At 43.6% G+C, this 23884-nt stretch overlaps 1 protein-coding gene across 4 annotated transcripts in view; it reads right to left on the bottom strand.

Moving 5' to 3' along the window:
• pde5ab (phosphodiesterase 5A, cGMP-specific, b) overlaps positions 1-23884 on the bottom strand; it is a 216616-nt gene that overhangs the window by 174787 nt on the left and 17945 nt on the right. For 3 of the 4 annotated variants that reach the window (XM_085962982.1, XM_085962974.1, XM_085962965.1), the window contains exons 2-3: positions 7971-8547; positions 2327-2416 (exon numbers count right to left, since the gene is read on the bottom strand). In XM_085962982.1, the coding sequence (XP_085819108.1) occupies positions 2327-2416; positions 7971-8547 (667 nt within the window). Of the gene's footprint in view, positions 1-2326; positions 2417-7970; positions 8548-12829; positions 12946-23884 lie in introns of all 4 variants that reach the window. The other variant, XM_085962991.1, reaches the window with a different exon arrangement.

Here is a 23884-nt window from a genome sequence, read left to right as displayed (position 1 = left end):
TTGCAGTCACTCGGGCCGGGCCTCACAACCGCTCAGCCCGAGACACAGAGCGGGCGGGGGAGCGTCAGCGGCCGGCCATAAACCGCGCCACCCGCGGCACGGCTCCCGGCCGCACCAGCAGCTCAGCTGGGGTCCGTCTCGGCCCCAGAGCCCGGCCGGGCCTCAAGCGCAAGGCCCCGCACGGCCACTGCGGCCGGGCTCAATTTTCAAAGCCCTTCCCCGGGTGCCAAAAGAGGGGGAGGGAGGGAGGGAGAGGGAGAGAGAGAGAGAGGGGACAGACAAGGGCAGGGAGAGAGATGGGGGCGAGAGAGGGGGCAGGGAGAGAGAGGGGCACGGAGAGGGGGAGGGACAGACAGAGGGTCACGGAGGGAAAGAGTGACACAGAGCGCGGGAGCGGCAGCACCCACCCGTAAACCGCGCGGCCCAAAAAAGCCCTGGCAACGCCGGGCCCCCCCAGCTAGTAGAGGTATAAAGCAAGGAATTTGTGATGAACCTTTATAAAACACTAGTTCAGCCTCAACTGGAGTATTGTGTCCAATTCTGGGCACCGCACTTTAGAAAGGATGTGAAGGCCTTAGAGAGGGTGCAGAAAAGCTTTACGAAAATAGTTTCAGGGATGAGGGACTTCAGTTACGTGGATAGACTGGAGAAGCTGGGGTTGTTCTCCTTGGAGCAGAGAAGGTTGAGAGGAGATTTGATAGAGGTGTTCAAAATCATGATGGGTCTAGACGGAGAGAAACTGTTCCCATTGGTGGAAGGGTTGAGAACCAGAGGACACAGATTTAAGGTGATTGGCCAAAGAACCAAAGGCAACATGAGGAAAACCTTTTTTACGCTGCGAGTGGTTAGGATCTGGAATACACTGCCTGAAAGGGTGGTGGAGGCAGACTCAATTGTGGCTTTCAAAAGGGAATTGGATAAGTACCTGAAGGAAAAGAAATTGCATGACTACGGGGAATGGGCGGGGGAGTGGGTCTAGCTGAAGTGCTCTTGCAGAGAGCCGGCATGGGCTTGACAGGCCGAATGGCCTCCTTCTGTGCTGTAACCCTTCTATGATTCTAAGTTACACACCATCCAGACTTAGACATATATCGCCGTTCCTTCATCGTCATTGGGTCAAAATCCTGGAACTCCCAACCTAACAGCATTGTGGGAGTACCTTCACCACACGGACTGCAGTAATTCAAGAAGTCCCACCATCATCTTTTCAAGGGCAACTAGGGAGAGGCAATAAATGCTGGCCTTGCTAGTGACACCCACATACCGAGAACAAAATAAAAAAAATAAATGTGTTTGTAACCAGTTAAAGGAAGGGAAACAAAGGGTAGATAAAGAGCAGTTAAGTCGCAATGGGGGGAAATGGTGACGGGGTGCCCCTCCTATTTCTGCTATACATAAATAATGAGATGGGTTCTCTGAGGCATCCCTCCTGGTTCCGATATAAAAAATAATGAGTGGGGGCCCCCAGCGATCCCTCCTGGTTCCGATATACAAAAATACTGTTTCTTTTATATGAAAATAACATTAACCACAATCTCAATGCACAGTAGTTAAATACAGGAAACTTTCTGGTATCCGGCACGGACGGGACCGACGTGTTGCCAGTTCATCAACAATTCCAGATAACCGAACGCTATAGTAAAAGATACGGAGCTCAGAGCTCCGTATAAAGCAACAAACCCTGTTTCTTAGCAACAGCTTCAAAACAATCGGCACAAGTTGCAAGCGTCTCTGTAGCTTAGCAACAGCTTCAGCTACACCCTTGCACAGCAACAAATGGAGTAAAAAAAGTAACTAAAAGTGAAAAAAGTTACCTGAACCGACTCCTGAATTTTGCCGGTGGATAGAGCGTTCCGGTTATTTAGGGGCCGGTTAATCGAAAGTTTCCTGTACACATATCACATAATGCTAGGGGAGACTGTAGACTCAGAGAAGTCAGCAAAACATTCTCAAAGAGAGCTCAACATGGTTTGCACTTGGCTGATCGATGGCAAAATATTTCTTTCATTATGCAGTATCTTGCATTTTATTTATTAATATAGGGAAATGCAAGATAATGCATATTGGAATTAAAAGGTAAATAAAAAGAGGTACATATACTCTGTGAGTGGGCTAGAACTTGCCAAAACCCCAAAAGTCATGTTGATGCTGTACAGTGCACTGGTCAGGTCACACCTGAATACTGTGTACAGTTCTAGTCACCAAAATATTAAGAGGCCATCAGGGCCTAAAGACAGTGCAGAACACAATAACATGGCTCAGCCCTGTGCTCCTTTTATAGCACAACTCAGTCATAAATCATACTGTGACAGAAAAAGACATTCACCTCCTCTTTGTGGTTCTTTATTGGCATGGATAGAATACTCTGCGTCTTGTACCCTGTGATCTGGTCGACTTCTGCATTGAACCTGGGATCCTGTGAGGGTCATAGAACAGATCTGTAAGATATCATCAATATTTGTACAGTGAACTGCAAATATATAAAGTGATAGACAAACACAAACTGAGCTTCTGATTTTGGATTGTTCCCAGTTATGTTTATTTTGAAACCTTTAGTCTACTAATTGAAAGGTGGGGGAAAGTACAGCAGCCATGACATTCCTCTTTCTAAAAGAATTTTTAGCTTTGCAGATGCTTTTTCATCCCTTGTTCTTGGATATCATGATTATATTTCAAAAGCATTCTATTAGAAAATAACCACCTACAATGCAGCAATGTAGCACCTGCTGTCAAATGAAAACAATGTTAGAGTTTATTACCATATATGTTTTTACTGGCACTCTCTTGTTCTATTTGGCCTGGATTTTGCGGTAATAATAACGGTCAGGCTATCAGCACTCACCTTTATTACAGGGTAGATCGGACAGCAACATCTGGCTTCCGCACATGCACAGTTAAATGCAGAAATCCGGAAGTTGCTGTCAGAGATACCCTGCTCCTCCACAGAGTACACTGTTGCAGTCCTCTCCGATGGACTCGGCATTGAAATGATTGCAATGGTGCGAACCTGCTGCACTTGCCCAGCAGTTCCACACTAAAAACACCTGAAAAAGATAGGGCTGGTGCATTCAGGAGTAAGTGAGTTTTTAACAGTGGGATAAGTGATAATTACTGCTGAACAACCTCTCTGACCCAGAAAAATTAATTTTACAAATGTGGAGTCTCATTCCCTCAAAAAAAATTAGTGTTGGAGATTTTTTTTAAATTAAAGTTAAACAAATTTTTTGTTTTAATTTTTCTGCCTGTCACTTTTATTTCTCTCCCTTAATCCCATCTGTATTTCCCAATCTTTATTTTGCTTTCTGTACATCATTTAAATCTAATTATTATTTCCTGCTTTATAATGCTGGTGTGCATTCTGCTTGGCTCAGTAAGGATTCCTCAATCTGATTAGTTGAAGAGCCTCGTTGTTTCTTAGCCTGCTCACAGACGCCACAAAATCCATGTAGAGGGCGCCATGCTGGAACAGATGCTGGATTAGAGGAAGTCTGCGCTCTAAAGCCAGTTAAAACTTTGTGGGCAGCTGTTAGCAAGGTGAACGGCAAGCGCTGTTCCTTTGCCGCTGACCGCAAAATCCGGGCCGATTGTTTCTGGAGTTTTTTCACACTCTAATGCTTGTGAAGCGTATTTGTAACCAGAAGCAAGGAATATGGATTTAAAAGCAAATAACACAGGTGGAGATTATAACTGCAATACATTGGTCATTTTCTCAGATAATGAAGCATGCAGCAAGACCTGGACAACATTCAGGCTTTGGCTGGTAAGTGGCAAGTAACATTCGCACCACACAAGTGCCAGGCAATGACTATCTCCAACAAGGGAGAGTCTAACCACTGCCCCTTGATACTTAATGGCATTACCATTGTCGAAACCCACTCCAGCAACATCCTGGGGGTCACCATTGACCAGAAACTTAACTGGACCAATTACATAAATACTGTGGCTACAAGAGCAGGTCAGAGGCTGGGTATTCTGCAGCAAGTGACTTACCTCCTGACTCCCCAAAGCCTTTCCACCATCTACAAGTAAGGAGTGTGATGAAATACTCTCTACTTGCCTAGATGAGTGCGGCTCCAACAACACTCAAGAAGCTCGACACCATCGAGGACAAAGCAGCCCGCTTGATTGGCACCCCATCCATCACCTTAAACATTCACTCCCTCCACCACTGGTGCACTGTGTCTGCAGTGTGTACCATCTACAAGATGCACTGCAGCAACTCGCCAAGGTTTCCTCGACAACACCTCCCAAACCCACGACCTCTACCATCTAGAAGGACAAGGGCACCAGGCGCATGGGAACACCACCACTTCCAAGTTCACCGGCAAGTCACACACCATGATGATTTGGAAATATATCACCGTTCCTTCATCGTCACTGGGTCAAAATCCATGAGCTCCCTACCTAGCAGCACTGGGGGAGTGCCTTCACCTCACAGACTGCAGCGATTGAAGAAGGCGGCTTACCACCACCTTCTTAAGGGTAATTAGGGATGGGCAATAAATGTTAGCTTTGCCAGCAATGCCCATATTCTGTGAATGAATAAAAAAATCACTTTTATTACAACTCTTGTTGACTCTGTATTAAAAAAGAGCTCATCCTCAAATCATATTGGTATTAATTTTATTTAAATTTAGTTTTAATTTTTTTTAAACTTGGAAAATGAATTCTGCTCTTTGGTTTTATCTCTTACATATTTTTTCCCTCAGTAATGAGTGTGATGACTTCACAGTGCCAGCTGCAGGAGTTAAATGAGCAGGTGAAAGATTAATTTTTAAACAGGTTGTGAATCACCATTTTAAAAAAAATCTCAGATTCAGAAAAATATCTGTGACCTTTCAGCTGATCTCCTAATTGATTATTGAATAGTCAGGAACAGTTCCAATTAAAATTATTTGCATTTGTTACTTGCTGGGCTTTTCCATTTTATTGTTTAAACAAAGACTTAAATATTAAAAATTAATGTATTTTTCTATGAATGATACAACTGGTCAGACAAATGTGTTGAAAGCGGGGCAGTAAAAATTGATAACCATTGTTTTACTGAGGCTCTTTTTACACATTCTTGTCTCATTCAGTGTACAGATCTAAAACACTCAAGTGAAGACACTGTTTGGAAGAGTTTGGCTGTTGATAGGAATAAGAACATAAGAACATAAGAAATAGGAGCAGGAGTAGGCCAATCGGCCCCTCGAGCCTGCTCCACCATTCAATAAGATCATGGCTCATCTGATCCTAACCTCAAATCTTCTATCACTCTCCATTCCACCCGAACCCATGTGATCTCCCGGGAGAGGCGAAAAACCAGACAAAAAACCCAATGGCCAATTTGGGAGAAAAAATCTGGGAAATTCCTCTCCGACCCATCTAGGCGATCGAAACTCTTCCAGGAGATCACTCTGTCCCTATATTTTCTACAGTACTTACCTTCTGTAAAGGCGATCTCCACCCCAGCCAGGGACAGGAATAAAACCATCTCCTGAAATCTAACACAGAATTAGAACAAAAGAAGTAGGAACAGAACCAGGCTACACGGCCCCTGGGCCCGCTCCACTACCCACAGGGCCATGACCATTCCGAACCTAGACTCATGTCCAATTTCCTGCCTGCTCCCCGTAACCCTTAATTCCCTTTACTTCTAGGAAACTATCTATTTCTGTTTTAAATTTATTTAATGATGTAGCTTCCACAGCTTTCTGGGGCAGCAAATTCCACAAACCTACCACCCTCTGAGTGAAGAAGTTTCTCCTCATCTCAGTTTTGAAAGAGCAGCCCCTTATTTTAAGATTATGCCCCCTAGTTCTAGTTTCACCCATCATTGGGAACATCCTCACCGCATCCACCCGATCAAGCCCCTTCACAATCTTATATGTTTCAATAAGATCGCCTCTCATTCTTCTGAACTCCAATGAGTAGAGTCCCAATCTACTCGACCTCTCCTCATATGACCACCCCCTCATTCCCGGGATTAACCGAGTGAACCTTCTTTGTACTGACTCGAGAGCAAGTATGTCTTTTCTTAAGTATGGACACCAAAACTGTATGCAGTATTCCAGGTGCGGTCTCACCAATACCTCGTATAACTGCACCAATACCTCCCTGTTTTTATATTCTATCCCCCTAGCAATAAAAGCCAACATTCCATTGGCCTTCTTGATCACTTGCTGCACCTGCATACTAACTTTTTGAGTTTTGTGCACCAGGACCCCCAGATCCCTTTGTACTACAGTACTTTCCAGTTTCTTGCCATTAAGATAATAACTTGCTCTATGATTTTTCCTGCCAAAGTGCATAACCTCACACTTTCCAGTATTGTATTCCATCTGCCAAATCTCTGCCCACTTACTTAGCCTGTCTATGTCACTTTGCAGGTTTTTTATGTCCTCCTCACTCACTACTTTCCCTCCCATCTTTGTATCATCTGCAAACTTTGATATGTTATACTCGGTCCCCTCCTCCAAATCATTAATATAGATTGTTAAGAGTTGGGGACCCAGCACTGACCCCTGCGGAACACCACTAGTTACTGATTGCCAGTCTGAGAATGAACCATTTATCCCAACTCTCTGCTTTCTGTTAGAGAGCCAATTCTCCACCCACGCCAGAATATTACCCCCAATCCCGTGATTTTTTATCTTGAGCAATAATCTTTTGTGTGGCACCTTGTCAAATGCCTTTTGGAAGTCTAAATACACTACGTCCACTGGTTCTCCTTTATCCACCCTGTATGTTACTTCCTCAAAGAACTCAAGCAAATTTGTCAAACATGACTTCCCCTTCATGAAACCATGCTGAGTTTGTCCTATTAAATTATGTTTATCCAAATGTCCCGTTACTGTCTCCTTAATAATGGACTCTAACATTTTACCAACCACAGATGTTAGGCTAACAGGTCTATAGTTTCCAGCCTTCTGCCTACTACCTTTTTTAAATAAGGGTGTTACATTAGCAGTTTTCCAATCTGCCGGGACCTTTGCTGAGTCCAGGGAGTTTTGGAAAATTATTACCAATGCATCCACAATCCCTACCGCCACTTCCCTCAAGACCCTAGGATGTAAACCATCAGGTCCAGGGGATTTATCCGCCTTGAGTCCCATTATTTTACCAAGTACCACTTCCTTAGTGATTTTAATCATATTTAGCTCCTCTCCCCCTAGAGCCCCCTGTTTGCCCAGTGTTGGGATATTCTTAGTGTCCTCTACCGTAAAGACTGATACAAAATATTTGTTCAGCGTTATTGCCATCTCCATGTTTCCCACCATTAATTTCCCAGTCTCATCCTCTAAGGGACCAACATTTACTTTAGCCACCCTTTTTCTTTTTATATAACTATAGAAACTTTTGCTATCCGTTTTTATATTTTTTGCTAATTTACTTTCATAATCTATCTTCCCTTTCTTAAATTAAATATTTCCACGATGCAGTTCACAAAAGAAATTCTGTAAAGGCTGCTGTAATTTGAAAGGAATTTGCAGTACATGCATAGTACAAAGCTATATAACCTAACCTTTTGGACTAGCTTTACTGCTGTTTAGAGACAGTTTCAAGCCTGAATCATTTGCTTATTGCTAGATATGTCATTTTGTGATCACTGCAGGCACAGAGTCTCCCCATAGGGTGATCTTTAAAATCTCTGAGAACTAAAATTAAAACTAAATATTATGATTTTCTTATATTAATTCCCAGCACTCTTTGAATTACCAAGATTTTTTAATATTTCTATGCAGTTTTACAGTTCTATTTCATTATACCAATCAGTAGAAATATTCAGATTTTTTTTCTTGTAAATGTTATCTGAAAAAAATACCTTTCTTTGGACAATGAAATCAACATTTAAAAAAGATACTTACAAATGCAACTGCACTATGTAAATATTGAGCTTGGTATAAGAAGAAAAAGTACCAATAATGAAATTTGAAATAATTAAGCCTAAACCCCTGTACTAGAAGGAAATTGAGCTATTTACATACCTCATATGCATCTTTAATATTCAGCGGTTCTCCTGTCGCTGCTACATATCCTACAATCCCTTTGTTCCACTCTAACCGGATGCTGTTGTTTGAAGCTTCTTCAGGGGTGGAACCTTCTGCAACATCAAAGAGCCGACTTACAAGAAACTTTTCATTTGAGCTGTCCTCGTGCACCAGGAAAAGTGAATACCTGTCAGCGGCAATAACTTCATTGATGTGAAGAAAGATTTTGTGGCAGAGTGCTGTGACATCCAAATGGCTGGAAATATCTTTGACAAGTTCTAAAAGTCTGGAGCACTGATCGTTGACCGGTGTGGCGTCAGCTTTATGGAATTTTAACGGCATTTGTTCCTTTTTATCTGAATCAAAGACAAACGTTAAACCCCCAACAGAATCTTTAACAACGATGGGTCTGAGGGGTCGGTCAAATTCTGAAGCAGAAATTTTCCTCGTAGGAGTCCCAGGAGTGGCATTCTCCGGTCGGGCCATTTGATGCACCGGGCTAAGATCTCTCACAGTTTCATTTGTAGTGGGAATAGTGTGCACTCTTTCTGCAAACCATGCGTTGACCATCTCCCTGTGAAACATAAACATATGACCTCATGGAAAACTGAAATGCTGTTTATTTCTGCCACCACTTATTCCTCAAGGGTTGTTGTGAGAAACGTTATGTGGAATATGAGTATTAGAATACATTAGCAGAGAGTTCATTAAAGCAATGCAGTCTGCCTGGCTGTAATCACTAATCCTCAGTTAAGTCTCTGTCCTCATATATTTAAATTGTATAAAAGTCAGCTCCATATATATTCTTTTAGGACAGTGTGCCAATCTGTCCATAATAGATGTAGTGTAGCAATGTTCAGGTTCTATACTGGAACTAAAATTGGAGCATCAGATAGGATGCAAGCTAGATACGGGGTCTGTGCTTAAATGATGTTATGTTAATTGGGTTGTATGACTGCTGGAACCCACGGCTCCATTATTTCTGTGCTGGACAGGCTCAACTAAATTACTGAAATTCTAGGGTGATTTACTAAAGAATGTATTCTAGAAGAGACAGGGATGAATAAATGTATAACAGAGGGAGCAAGGGAATGAGGAAATGTGTGAGTAGTGCAGACAGTGGGGGTAATTTTGACTTTGGGCAATAGTGTAAAGTGAGCAATATTGAATCAGAGCCCATTATACATCTCTTCTGATTTTCATTTCCATTGGAAAGAGGTGTAATAACGTGTGGCTGATTCGATAATGCCCGCTTTACATATTTCCCAAAGTCAAAATTATCCCCAGTGAGGGAGAGTAAGACAATAGGTGAGTGTGAGTGAGGAAGTGAAGGAGCTGGTATGTGTGTGTGAGTGATGGCATGAAGAGTCATGTGCCATTTGAGGGAAAGTGAGTAATGTGTCATAGAGAATAGATGACAATATGAAGGAGTTAGTAAGAGAGGGTGAGGGAATATGGGAGGATACAGTAAGTGAGTACTGAATATGTGAAGAGAGAGCATTGAATGATTGCACAAGCACATGTGTGACAAATCATGTGCAATGCGAAAGTGCGTGGTTGAGGATAAAATAAGTGAAGAGACGGGGTGATATTGGACTTCAGCAGTTGTGCAAAATGAGCAATGGTCAATCGGTAGTCCGCTTTACACCCTGCCTGATTTTTATTCCCATTGATTTCAATTTGTTTTGCGCTACCACCTGCATAGTAACCTTTTGTGATTCATGCACTAGGACACCCAGATCCCTCTGCATCTCAGAGCTCTGCAATCTCTCACCATTTAGATAATATGCTTCTTTTTTATTCTTCCTGCCAAAATGGACAACTTCACATTTTCCCACATTATACTCCATTTGCCAGATCTTTGCCCACTCACGTAACCTATCTATATCCCTTTGTAGCCTCCTTATGTCCTCTTCACAATTTACTTTCCTGCCTATCTTTGTGTCATCAGCAAATTTAGCAACCATACCTTTGGTCCCTTCATCCAAGTCATTTATATAAATTGTAAAAAGTTGAGGCCCCAGCACACCACTCGTTACATCTTGCCAATCAGAAAATGACCCATTTATGCCTACTCCTTGTTTCCTGTTAGCTAGCCAATTTTCTATCCATGCCAATATGTTACCCCCTACACCATGAGCTTTTATTTTCCGCAATAACCTTTGATGTAGCACCTTATCAAATGCCTTCTGGAAATCTAAGTACAGTACATCCACCGGTTCCCCTTTATCCACAGCGCATGTAACTTCCTCAAAGAACTCCAATAAATTAGTTAAACATGATTTCTCTTGCACAAAACCATGTTGACTCTGCCTGATTACTTTGAACTTTTCTAAATGCCCTGCTATAACGTCTTTAATAATAACTTCTAACATCTTCCCTATGACAGATGTTAAGCTTACTGGCCTGTAGTTTCCTGCTTTCTGTCTCCCTCCCTTTTTGAATAAAGGAGTTACATTCACTATGTCCCAATCTAATGGAACCTTCCCTGAATCTAGGGAATTTTGGAAAATTAAAACCAATGCATCAACTATCTCACTAGCCACTTCTTTTAAGACCCGAGGATGAAGTCCATCAGGACCCGGGGACTTGTCAGCCCACAGCTCCAACAATTTGCTCAGTACCACTTCCCTGGTGATTATAATTTTCTTCAGTTCCTCCCTCCCTTCCATTTCCTGATTTACAGCTATTTCTGAGATGTTACTTGTATCCTCTATAGTGAAGACCGATGCAAAATAACTGTTCAATTCAACTGCCATCTCCTTATTTTCCTTTAATTCCCCAGACTCACTTTTTATAGGACCAACACTCACTTTGTTAACTCTTTTCTTTTTAAAATATCTATAGAAACTCTTACTATCTGTTTTTATATTTCTAGCTAGCTTTCTCTTGTACTCTAATTTTTCTCTCCTTATTAATCTTTTAGTCATTCTTTGCTGTTTTTTATATTCTGTCCAATCTTCTGACCTGCCACCCATCTTTGCGCAATTATATGCTTTTTCTTTAAGTTTAATACTATCTTTAACTTTTTTAGTTAACCATGGATGGTGGGTCCTCCCCTTGGAATTTTTCTTTGTTGTTGAGATGTATATATTCTGTGTATTCTGACTTGATTGCCAACTGGGGGAAACTGTCTAGACTTCTGTCATTGGAGATGAAAATGGTCTTGAGCAAAAGTACAAAACGAGTGATAACAAATCAGCAGCCTGTGTTACACCCCACCCGCTTCTCTTTTCAAATGAAGTCAATGGAAAGGAAAATCAAGTGGGGTGTAAAACAGACTGCTGATTCGCTATTGCCCAAGACTAATTTCACCCTATTTGCCTCTTCATAACATGCTAAAACTGTGAATCTGATGCGTTGGTAATTGTGACAATTAATTCACATGTTGCTACTCTATTAGTAGAAAGTTAGTTGCACCAGTCAGCTCTGGCTTTCACTTTTTCCTCTTTCTTCTTCACTCTTCCTCCCTGAATCTCCATTTCTGCAATTCTCTTTGTAATGTGCTAAAACTACTTCATCTAAAACACTATCCAAAGCAGCAGATGGACACTCTCAGTAAATGAAAATGTTCACTGTGAAACAACAATCTCAAAAACCTGGATTTATATTCCGTCTTTAACGTAAAGAAACCTGTTTTTAGCCTAGTAGATGAAACCACAAAAATTGAATAGGGTTCAGCTTTTGCTTTTATTTACATTTTCTGAGAAATGTCAATATATTTTTTAAATCTAATGGAAATCCAAGTGAAAATCTATAGAAGAGAATGGATGGGTGAAAATCAGGTGAAAGTGCAATGATACAAAAACACTCAGCATGAAGTTAATCTCTGACTTTTTTTTAATACATTGAGCAAAAGGTTTTCTCTGTATTGGTATATGGGCATCATAAAGGTATTAATAAAGAACAGGTTTACAATTTTGCGACCCTGAGGAAGTATTTGTCCAATGAGTGTCAGTTTGGTTCAATGGTGGCATTCTCACCTCTGAATCAGACAATTTTGGCATCAAGCCCCACGGTAGGATTTGAGCACATGACACTTCAGTGAAGTACTGAGGGGATGCTTCTTTGTCAGAGGAGCTGTTTTTGCAGTTGCAAAATTAAACTGTGGTCCTATTTGTGGGTGTAAAAGGCCCCATAGCACTATTTGAACAAGCACGGGGAGTTCTCTTGGAGTCCTGGCTAACATTCTCCTCTTAACCATCACTACCAAAATCAGATTAGTTGGTAATGTAACTGATCATTGTTTGCACAAATTGGCTGCTGTGTTTGTCTATAAAACAGCGACTCCACTCAAAAGTATTTCATTGGCTGCAAAGTGCTTTCAAAGGTGCTGAGAATATGTAAGGCACTATATGAATGCAAGTTCTTTCTCTTGTTGCCGAATATTCTCATTTTAATTAATTTACTGAGGGCATAATTTTTTTTATGATATTCTAGACAATAGGAGGAAAAAAAATGTTACTGATAGCATGCTCTCCATGTGTAGCTGAAAAGGGTGCACCAAAGCAAATCTTGTGGGGCTCATTAAAATTACCAGCTTTCAGGAAATCATGTGGGTTGGCAGGTTTATTAGCTCTCAGGTGAAAATCAGTAATAACTGGTTAGGATTAATTGTAAAATCTAGAAAGTTACCCAGTGAAAATGTGTGAAAACTGAGATAAATATAATGAATTAGTGCAAGGAACTATGAATTAGTGCAAGCCATTTTGCATGTGCAAGAAGGTGCAAACAGCAATGAGATAAATAACAAGTTTATTTGTTTTTGGTGAAGAGAGGAATATTAGTCAGAACACCAGAAACATTCCATGCTTGTTTTCACATTATGCCATGGATGTGGGATCTTTAACACCCACCTGAACAAGCCTCAGTTTAGTATCTCCTCCCAAGTACAGTATCTCCAATAGTGCAGCACTGATGCAGCAGCCTGTACGGTGTGCTTAGGTCATAGAGTGGAGCTTGAACCTATAACCTTTTGAATGAGAGGTGAGAGGATTAACAGCTAAGCTAAACAGACAGGGACACACCATGTATGTTATACCATGACCAAATCTTGATGAAAATCAAAAATGAATTTCACTGTATTTTTTGCAAGTCCAATAAATTAACCACTGGGAAATCCAAGAGTTTAATTTGAATTGGCTGCAAACACTTTGGCCTAGAAATTCGAGATTGCTAAAAACCTGCCGGTGCCACCGTGGTGCAAAATTGATGGCGCTGGCAGGACCGGGATATTCGTGCTGGTTGCTAATTAACATTAGCCCAGCGCTAAACTCACTGTGCAACGCCGTTTTCGTGGCATTAGTCCTGCAAGGAGGTCCAATGCAGCATGGGCGTTGCGTCATTGCAGCAAGAACAGCCTTCTCTTAAAGCAAGGCTGTCATTTCAGAAAGCAGGTGAACTGCCTTCTGAAATGAAAAAAATAAAAATCATTTAAAAATAAGCAGTGTTTAGCCCTTACAGCTCAACTGCCTTCTGAAAAAAAAATGAACGTTAAAAAGAATTCCCAAATGGGAGTCTTCAGCACTGAAAGCTTAATTGCCTTCCAAAACTAAAAAATGGGAAAAGTGCTTCAGCACTAACACAGATGGCTCAACAAGCTAGGGAAGGGGCACCCAGAGTCTCAAACGCAGCATTCCAGCTTTGTGCAGGGGGTCAACACTGCAAGAGAGGTCCTCTCCCCACAGGGGCCAGGAGACCCTCCAGAAAGAATGATGTGGGACCAGATCACCGAGGCCGTCACTGCCAGCCCTCACCGCAAGTCTTTCGAACCATGTAGAGGGAGGTAGCATAGCACGTCTTGGGCAGCACTGTGGTCCCCAGGACCCACACACAGTGCAGAAAGAAATTTAACGACCTCACTCAGGTGGTCAGGGTGAGTGAATGCTTCAACAAATGCTACATACCACCATCTGTACCACAGTCGTCACAAACTGCCCAAAGCACCACACCCCCAGCCCGCACCCACCAATAATCTCTACCTAGCAACACTCACACCCACATCTTGCACACAATGTCAGCTATTAAAGTATGGGAGGCACATCACCCAAACACATTGCTCCACACTCACACACTTTCCTTTCTCTTGCAGGCCAAGGTGGCTCACAACAGGAGGGAGCAGGCAGGCACAGGTGGTGGACAAGCCGACACCCAACCACTGTCTGCGTTGGAGAATCGAGTGCTGCATATTATTGGGTGCCAGGTGGTGGGCGCTGTGCCACCGGCAACGTCGACCCCTTTGGGGACAACAACGGTATGTTTATCCCTACTCCTTCTTCTCACATCCCACTTCCCCTTCACCCCACAAGCATTTCGCACTTTCCAGCTAATCATGCTGTATGCATGCCTTTCTTCCTTCCTGCTCCCCTCCCCTCACCTTAATCCGACTCTTGTGCATTTATGCTTTCAGTTAATGAGCAAGCACCTGAGCAGCCTGTCCCTGAGGGCACCGGAGAGCGCGAGGCAGGATAAGAGGAGCAGGAAGAACACACCACATCACTGCATGTCTCACCCGCAGATACCAGCTCAGATACTGGCACTACGCGTTCTTTAGAGGCTAATATAGTAGCGGGATCTGCACAGGGTGATGCACCGGGGACAAGTGGGCTGCAGCAAGGCCAGGGGGAAAGGGTAGCTCGGGGGCCAGCTCCCCGGAGGGTGAGTTCGCGCGCGAGTTCTGCTGCACAGGACTCAGATGAAGACTTCGATGGGAAGGTCTTTAGAAGAAGGGTGTTGGGCATGCACATGGAGATGATAGGTGCAATGGCAAGGGTGCCTGAGAGCCTCTTGGCAATGGTAAGGAGTGTGGAGGAGTCCGCCTCCAACATTGCACAGGACTCTGCGCGCACCATGGAGCCCATCATTTCCAGTCTGCAAAGGAGGGTAGACTCCCAGAGAGACCATGGCGACCCAGACCTGATGCCGCGTATGATGGGCGATCTGGCAGCTTCCATTGCAGCACAGGCAGAAGCAATGCAACGTCTTAGTGCTGTAATTCAGTCTATGCTTGTTGGCATCCAATCTCAGACTGCTCTCATGCAGTCTCAGTTTGATGCCACGCAAGCTCTGACTGCTGCCATCGTGGCTGGGTCTACCACCATCGACCGGGGCTTTCACAGTTTCGCAGCAGGCCAGCAATCTGTGCTCCAACAGATTGCTCAGGATGCTGAGATGCTGCCCCAGGGGAGTGGTAGTCAGTCAGTGGAGCAGGAACCTGCTCCCACCACTTCCACTCCACCATTGCCCTTGTCGCTGCCTGTCATCCAGCCAGCCCAGACTACTGCCGCCCATGCTGAGGTGGTGCAGTCTACAGCCAGGCCTTCCAGGTCCAGAGCTGGTTGAGGGCATCCTGCAAGGCCATCTGAAGTCTCCCGCATGGACACTCAGCAGCCTTCCACCAGCCCTGCTGCAGCCACTGGGCCAACACTTCGTAGGAGCACTAGAGTAGGCAAAGGCACAGTAACGAGAAGCACTAAGGGATTGCACAAGAGTGAATAGTTAATATTTTTGTTGTGAATATGTGTTCACTGATTTTTGATACATTTATTAATTCAGTTTGGATTCTTTTGTGGTGTGTCTCATTTCAGCTTTGCTCTGTGATATGGCCTGTGACAGGGATAGAATGATGGGGCTGTAGTGAGCAACGGGAATCTGGGGTTTAATTCATTCGAACTGCAGTCTGATGAGGCGATCACAGACCGTCCTTCCAGAAGTCCGATTGAGTGGCTGCCTCCTCTCTCGCTGCTGTTCCTCATCCTCCTCGTCCTCCTCCTCCTGTCCTTTATCCTCCTCCTTAGGTCGTCCCACAATTCCTGGTGACAAGGGCTAGGCCCTCATGATGGCCAAGTTGTGGAGCCTGCAGCCGACCATCACAAAATTGGACACCCGCTCCACTGAGTACTGGAGGGCTCATCCGGAGCGGTCAAGGCAGCGGAAGTGTTCCTTCAGCAGGCCGATGGTCTGCTCGATGATGTTCCTGGTGACAGCATGGCTCTCATTATATGAGTGCTGGGCAGGAGTGTTAGCGTTGCGGAGGGGAGTCATGAGCCAGGTGGAGAGCAGAAAGCCCTTGTCTCTGACTAGCCTGCCACGAGCTTGACATGGCAGCTGGAAGATTGCTGGCACACCGGTGTGGCGCAGGAAGACAGAATCATGGCTGCTGCCAGGATAGTGGGCATTGATGGTGAGGATTTGCTATCTGTGGTCGCACACTAACTGCATCTTAAGTGAGTGGTAGCCTTTGCGGTTATGGAAGATCTCAGGAGCGTTATGCGGTGCCCGCAAAGCCACGAAGGTGCAGTCAATGGCACCCTGCACTATGGGGAATCCCGCTATCCTGGCAAAACCACAGGCACGCTCGTCCTGCTTTTCTCTGGTGGTGGGGAAGGAAATGTTGTCCCTTCTCCTACTGTACAGAGCCTCTGTGACCTCCCGGATGCAGCGATAGACGGCGAACTGCGAGATGTTAGCTATGTCTCCTGTTGCAGTCTGGAAGGATCCACTTGCGAAGAAATTGAGGGCGAAGGTGACCTTGACTGCTACTGTGAGAGCTGTGGTCGTCCCAATCTGAGGCTGGAGGTCTGGTTGCAGGAGGTGGCAGAGTTCTGTCACCACCTCCTTGGTGAAGCGGAGCCTTCTAATACACTGCTCCTCGCTTAATTGGAGGTAGGAGGAGTGCTCTCGGAATACCCTTGGAAGATAAGGCCTCCTGTTGAGAGCCCCATTGTCCCTCCTCCTGCCTCTGGCCACATGTTCCAGTCTTTCTCGCTGTCTCTGCTCCCTCCGCCGTAGATCCTGGAGGGTGAGGTTGACTGCCAGTGCAGCCCCCATTAATGTAACCAAGTGTAGGAGTTTGATTTTTTAAAGAATAAATGTTGCTACTTTTTAGTTGCCACAAAACTCCTCATACAAAATAAACTTGAAATTACTGAATTAAACTGTCAGCCTATGTGGAACTGACAAGAAACCACTGAAACTCCACTAACCTGATAGCTGTGAATCATTACTGATGATCCCTTTAAATAACATCCCTGCAGCCAGCTTCATGCCTCCTCTCCCTGTCGCTGTTTACTCCAGGCGCTAAGGTAGATGGCAACAATCAATTTTGCAGATTGGGTGGTCAGTGAATGTTGCACACTCACTGATGTCACGATCTCCCTGGCGTTGAGGCTCCCGGCGATAACTGTTACTGGCAGTGCTATCGGGGGACAGTGGGGAGGGGGGGAGGGGCGGTGATTTGGCATGCTCTCGTGCCACATTAGCGCCATCTGCTGGTGCTAACGGGAGGCGCTAAGGGGACAAATTTTTCCCCCACTGTGTCTAGTTTTGGTCTCCTCACATATTCAGGATGATATTCAGGCTTTGAAAAGATTCAGAGGAGGGTCACAAGATTAATTCTCAGTCTAAATAATTTTAGTTACCCAGATAGGCTCAAAGAGCTGGGTCTATATACATTAGTGAAGCATAGATTGAGGGGTGATTTGATCGAAGCTTATAAGATGATGAAGAGTTAATATTGTGTTTGTGTAGACAAATTGTTTCAACTAATTAGGTTGGGGGGGGTCACACACTCAAGTTATGTAAGTGCAGAATTAGGTTAGATGTTTGGAGGTTCTTCATTTCCCAGAGAATAGTGGACCTGTGGAACACGTTGTCGGCTCGTGCGGTGAACGCTGATTCACTGAATTCCTTCAAGCAAGAGCTGGACCTGTTTCTGGCTGGGGTGGACATCTCATACAAGCGGTAGATACCTGGTAATGTTAATCAGGGTTAGAGTGATCTCCTGGACTAGTTTTTATTGCCTAATGGTTTCGGAGAGGAATTTTCTAGGTGTCTTTCCCTCCTAATTGGCCTGGATTTTCGCATCACCCAGGAGATTATATGGCTCCTGGTGGGGTGAGGAGTATATGTATTGTGATGTATTGGGCATTACAGCTGTATGGGACAGACTAGGTGGACCAGTAGGTCTTTTCCTGTCCATCATTTTTCGTATGTGTGTCATTTTATCTGGGTTTGAATCCAGCCTACGGTGATGAGTTGAAAGCCTTCTCTCTCTACTGGCTGCAAGTGTCCTCATCAAATTAGTTTGGGCAATCTCAATCAAGTTTTCATAGGCATGGATCCACACAACAGACTGACATTAATCTAAATGGCATGAAAATATTGGCCTCATTCAGAGAAGCCAAATGTTAGCCAATATGGAAAATAGAAAAGTCACATTGCTTTAGTAGCAGATGCACTTCTGGACTGGAGTGAAGGTCAATTGAAAGGGAAAAGTAGGTGTCTGCTGATTATTTGATAATATACCTGAGCTAGGAGTGCTTGATAGTGACAATGAAGACCCACATCTGATAATTGTTTGTTCGCACTCCCTCCAGTCACCACTAAAGGCCAATCTTCCAGGACTATGTCCCTGTCCTCTGAAATACTCTCCCAAAACGGCTTTGCCTTGCTACCTCTCTCCCTACCTTTAAAAACGTCTTAGAAATATCTCTTTGTGCCTTTGGGGTCCCCCCCCTCCAATCTCTCTCTTCCTGCTTGGTGTACACCTTTTCTTCTTGCCACGCACTCAAAAATCAGTAAAGGCTGCCTCAAATTAATTTCATGTATGATCCTTGCAGTTGTTGTTGAAGGAGAAACAAAACAGATTAAGAGGAACAGTTGAAGCAAAATGAAAGAACATAGTCATTTATAAGTATTATACATTATAACTATGGCTCAAAATGTCACTGTAAACAAAATTCACAGCTCAACAAGAAAATGATAGAAACAGCTTAATCACTGGCACTCTTCCAATGTGATATATTTTCATGCATATGTATACAAAGAAGTAGAAGGGTGGTTTTAAAACCAATATACAGTGTTCGGGAAATTTCTTGTGAGGATGAGGGACCACTGAGATGGCTGCCTTCTTCTCCAGGTAACTGGCAAAAGCAGCTTTAATCGGTAACTGCCATCTATGTTAGACCCAATTATATTTAGCACGCTGTGCTGAATTGTGCACAGGCTGACGATAAAGGCCCCTTCATGCTGATAAAATAGAGTGAGACATTGAGAAATCTATTAAATGCCATGACTTTGAATGCCTGTAGGCAAGAATGTCGGCATGATGTACAATTAGAGCATTTCAGTGTCACACTGCACAGATTGAGGGGGTGGAAAATGGCTCACGACAGTCAATACACAGCTCCATATTTCTCATCTTCAGCCTACAGCATTCATAGCCAGGAAATGACTTGCTGAAAGAAATATGTGTTCAATGTAACAAAAATATCAGTAAGTCATCGGGGTCAGTGCGATATTGTTGCTTTACAGCAGACACCTAACAGTTTAGCAGTGCACCTTGTATAAAAGCATGTGCAATCATATCACATATACTGCGGCCTAAATTTTTGAAGTACAGGCCAGTGCTGAGGAACTTTGCCTGCTGCCAGCAAATATCGATTTAGGCCTGTAAATCAACTCTCAAATTGTGAAATCCATAGTAAAGAGGACAGAAATGAGCAGAGAGAAAGTAAACAAAAAATCAATTTTTGTGAAAAAAATCAATTTGATGTTTGATGTGCCAGTGTAACATGTATAAAAATGAACTGTAAGGGCCATCATTAAAATTCAGCAGCCTTAAACAAAAGGGGAAATGATCATAAAAAGAAAATTGAACAATGCAAATCTGAAATAAAAATTCTGGCAATGCACATAGGCCAGTCAGAATCTGAAAGAGAAAGAAATATCAAACAGTAACCCTGCCCGCCCGACGTACATGATATAACCTGCACTGATCCCGCTGCCTCCCTGTGGGTTGCGATCATAACATGCTTATCTGAGCAGGCGAGAGGGACATCCATCAGAAGCCAATCAGGCTCCGATACCACAACCAGGGACCAAGTGCCACTTTAACCGGAGCCCTGCACAGGGAGGCTGTTGTGGTATAGCTGCCAGGCTAAACTAGATGAAGAAGAACTGGGTCCAGAAAAGGTAAGTGTTTTTTATACTTTAAATTTCTGTATGGGGCCTTAGGCATCCACTGCCCCGGGCTTAGCTTTCCTTCCCCGACCCCGAGATCCTCCCAAATGCCCTCCCAATTATATTTTGCAAGCTGTGGTGATTTGTGTACAGGCTGACAATAAAAGTCCCTTTATGCTGATAAAATAGAGTGAGACACTGGGAAATCTACTAAATGCCATGACTTTGAATGCTTGTAGGCAGCTATGTCTTTGATGGCACTGAAGGAGCTACAGAGCCTATTGCAGCATTTAAATGAAAGACTTGGATTCCGGGTGCAGATTTTCCTCTTTTACTCTTGGGCATAAATAATCGCCAGGCTGGAATGCATAGAGGAAAATCCATAATGGAGCCTGCCCAATTTTCTGTCCATTTAAATGAATGGAAAATTGGGCAGGCTCGACAGTGGGCATGCGATCTCCCACCCGATTTCCTTGAGTGTTTGTGTTTAGAAAGAAAGACTTGGGCCAGAATTTAGCCAGTGCTGAGAGGACAGGATCGGAGGTGGTTCAGCTGTGAAATTGAAATGATTGACAGCGGATCAGGACCCCGCTGTCAACCCGCCTCCACACTAGTCTCCCAGGTATTGGGTCTGTCAGCGTTGAACAGATCTGACACCACGTGGTGGGGGAGGCGATTTAGATCATTAGCTGGATTGTTAAGAGGCAATTAAGCATTATTTTAAACTCATCTTTAGATTTTTAGTGGTCACCAACGGCTTCCCCGCTGCTTGGAGATCACGTCAGGTATGGAGGTCGGGTGTTGTGTCAGCGTGGGATGATTTACTAACTTGACAGTTGCAAGTGGTCTATAAAAGCTCCCATTTCATAGGTCTTCAATTTCCAAGCCCAGAAGCTGTTGCTTGCTGCATTTGGAAGACAGATTGAGCTTTATGCAGCTAGCAAGTGTTTGGAACAAACTCACTATCCAGTGTCACCTCAATGGAACAACCTCTCTCACCACTGACAGATTGCTTCTGTCATCTCAACCTCACCTGCCATCTATTCCATCAGCATCGGTGCCCTTGAAAAAATCTCACCTTGGTCCACAGAATCCCACCATGATCAGCCCCAACACCAGCAGCACCAGGCACACCAACAACAATTCCAACCTTCTCTGCAATCATCTGATGCTGCACAGGACACAGGGCATCAGCACCCGACCACACTGCTGCCCAGAAGGCCAGCGATGGCATCACCATGGCCAGATTTACTTCACTTGACGCTGTACACCCACGCTGCCACATAATGCACCAGGTTAACACCACCCCACACCAGCACCATAAAGCATTCCTACAATGACCAAGTATTCCTTTCACACTCATCACCATTGCGGAGGACACCGTTATGTCTCACCATTCACTGCAACTCACTAAGACACTTCCAAAGGTGAGCACAAATCTGTCCAACAAGGCATGGTGTTGAAAATAAAGATTTCAATGTTTGACAACACATTAACAGAAAATTTACATGAACATTGCATAAAACACCCAAGTGCCCACCCTTGTGTGTTGTTAGTTGGTATGATTACACTAGTATGGGGTGAGTGTGAGGGGTGGCTAGTGAGATGGGGATGTGATAATGTAGATGTGATAATGTAGATAGAGAGGGATGGGTGGAGATGCAAGGTAAGTTTGTGTAAGGATGTGCAGACATAGGGTAGGGATAAGAGTTTTAGGGATGTGATGAGTGGCACAGCAGGATAAGGTTGAGTGTGGCTCTGCAGTAACGTTTCGTGATCTACTGAGATCATTGAAAGGCTTACGCCACTGCAGCCAGGCACTCCTGACAACATCCCTGCTTTTGCCCGCCTGTGCATTGTGCAACCAGGCTGCATTGGGTGTCCCGGGGAGGTCTCTTCCACCCTTGGTTTTAAACTTAGGGAGACAGGGAGTGAAAGAGAAACTGGAGTCAGAGAGAGAGAGAGAGAGAGATGTGAGAGAAATAATGTGCTTTCTTTATTAATGATACTTCGATTATCAAAAAAATTGAAATTTGCAGCCAACTAATCATCTCCATCTGTGTTTAGTTGACAGAAAAGGTCAATCCTAATGGCTTACATCTGTGAAACAGGGATTCTAATTTTTAACACCAATAAGACAGATAGAGAGAGAGTTAGAGCGAAAGATACAAATAAAGAGACAGGCAGACAGTCAGTTTCTTTCCTCATTATAATTTTTTTTTAGTTGAATTTTGAAAGCATATAAAGCTTCTTTGTGGGAGACAGATAGGAAGAAAGGGTAGGAGGGAGAGGGATGGAGAGTAACTGTTTGAGGATGATGGGGCAATGTTACCGTTAAGCTGTGCATCCTGTGTCTGGAGGCCCCGCGCAGACCACTTGCCGGGTTTAGAATAGGAAGAACAGCACCAGCGCGGAAATTTGAATGGACCATGTAGCCCGTTAAAGGGACCACACACCATTAAATAAATTTAAGGAAACATTGGTGTGGGGTCTCTGGGGGGAGTGTATGAAAATGGTGCAAGAAATTTACCCAGAATAAATTTGCCTAGAATTAAGTGTTACACAGTAAATGTGACCTGACAGTAAAGGCAAAGAAATATAAAATTTTTGTTCTGCTATTGCTGACAGTGACTGTCAATACAGCCTCTGCCAGTGTATTCCACACCATTCATTATACTGAATCTTTAATAATAGCAGTGTCACTCCTGTAAGTTTGTCCATAATTCATTTGCGGTGGATTATCAAAATATTTCACAACTGATTTATAACACAAAAAATAGATGTAAATACTGGAGAAAAAACTAAAAGGAAATATTAAAAGGTAGTTCTATAAATATTAAAAAGTTAGATAACAATTATTCCCTACAGCGCTGGCAATCAAATCCCTCAGCCATTGGTTGTCATGTACAGTGCAGTATCTCTCTGCTTCAGAGATGAGATCGGTGAGGATCTGTGAATTGTGGTCCTATAAACTAACCTGTGTATGACTCATGGATCTATTTCAATCACATTTTTTGTAGTTCAAATTGCCATTTATTCAAATGAATCGTACCCTAAATTTATTCAAAATTTCAGAAAGAGGGATATTAGTTTTAATTAATATTGATCCAGCTCCTGTATTGTAATAATAATGGGTCTAGGGAAAGGTTGATCTAAAGGATCAGAAAGTTCAGTCAATCATTACTATTTGATTACAGTTTTTGTGACTCCTGAAGCCATTTTGTTGTCCCTTTGCAGTCTTGAAAAGTCTATGTTGTTCTCAAGCATTCATGGTATCGGCACTGACACAATAAAGAGCAATGATTGATTGATAGCCCATCACATATCCATGATTACATTAAACAGTCTGTCCTCAGTCAAAACAGTGCATTATTAAATACTGCAGTTGAACAGCATTTCCATCAATGTTATTACATCAAACACAAAACATCTTTTCAACATCTCAAATATTCTTTATGCATTTTTTATTCATCACATCCAGTCGTGAGTGGTGGTGGACAATTAAACAGTTAACAGGAGGAGGAGGCTCCAAAAATATCCCCATCCTCAATGATGGTGGAGCTCAGCACGTGAGTGCAAAAGACAAGGCTGAAGCATTTGCAACTATCTTCAGCCAGAAGTGCCGAGTGGATGATCCATCTCGGCTTCCTCCTGAGGTGCCCAGCATCACAGATGCCAGTCTTCAGCCCATTCAATTCACTCCACGTGATGTCAAGAAATGGCTGAAGACACTGGATACTGCAAAGGCTATGGGCCCTGACAACATTCCGGCAATAGTACTGAAGACTTGTGCTCCAGAACTAGCTGCGCCCCTAGCCAAGCTGTTCCAGTACAGCTACAATACTGGCATCTATCCGGCAATGTGGAAAATTGCCCAAGTATGTCCTGTCTACAAAAAGCAGGACAAATCCGACCCGGCCAATTACCGTCCCATCAGTCTACTCTCAATC

The sequence above is a fragment of the Somniosus microcephalus genome, chromosome 2 (assembly GCF_052327205.1).
Source record: "Somniosus microcephalus isolate GS21.2 chromosome 2, FLI_Smic_1.0, whole genome shotgun sequence".
Classification (NCBI taxonomy): domain Eukaryota; kingdom Metazoa; phylum Chordata; class Chondrichthyes; order Squaliformes; family Somniosidae; genus Somniosus; species Somniosus microcephalus.
This window is presented reverse-complemented; position numbering and strand designations above follow the sequence as displayed.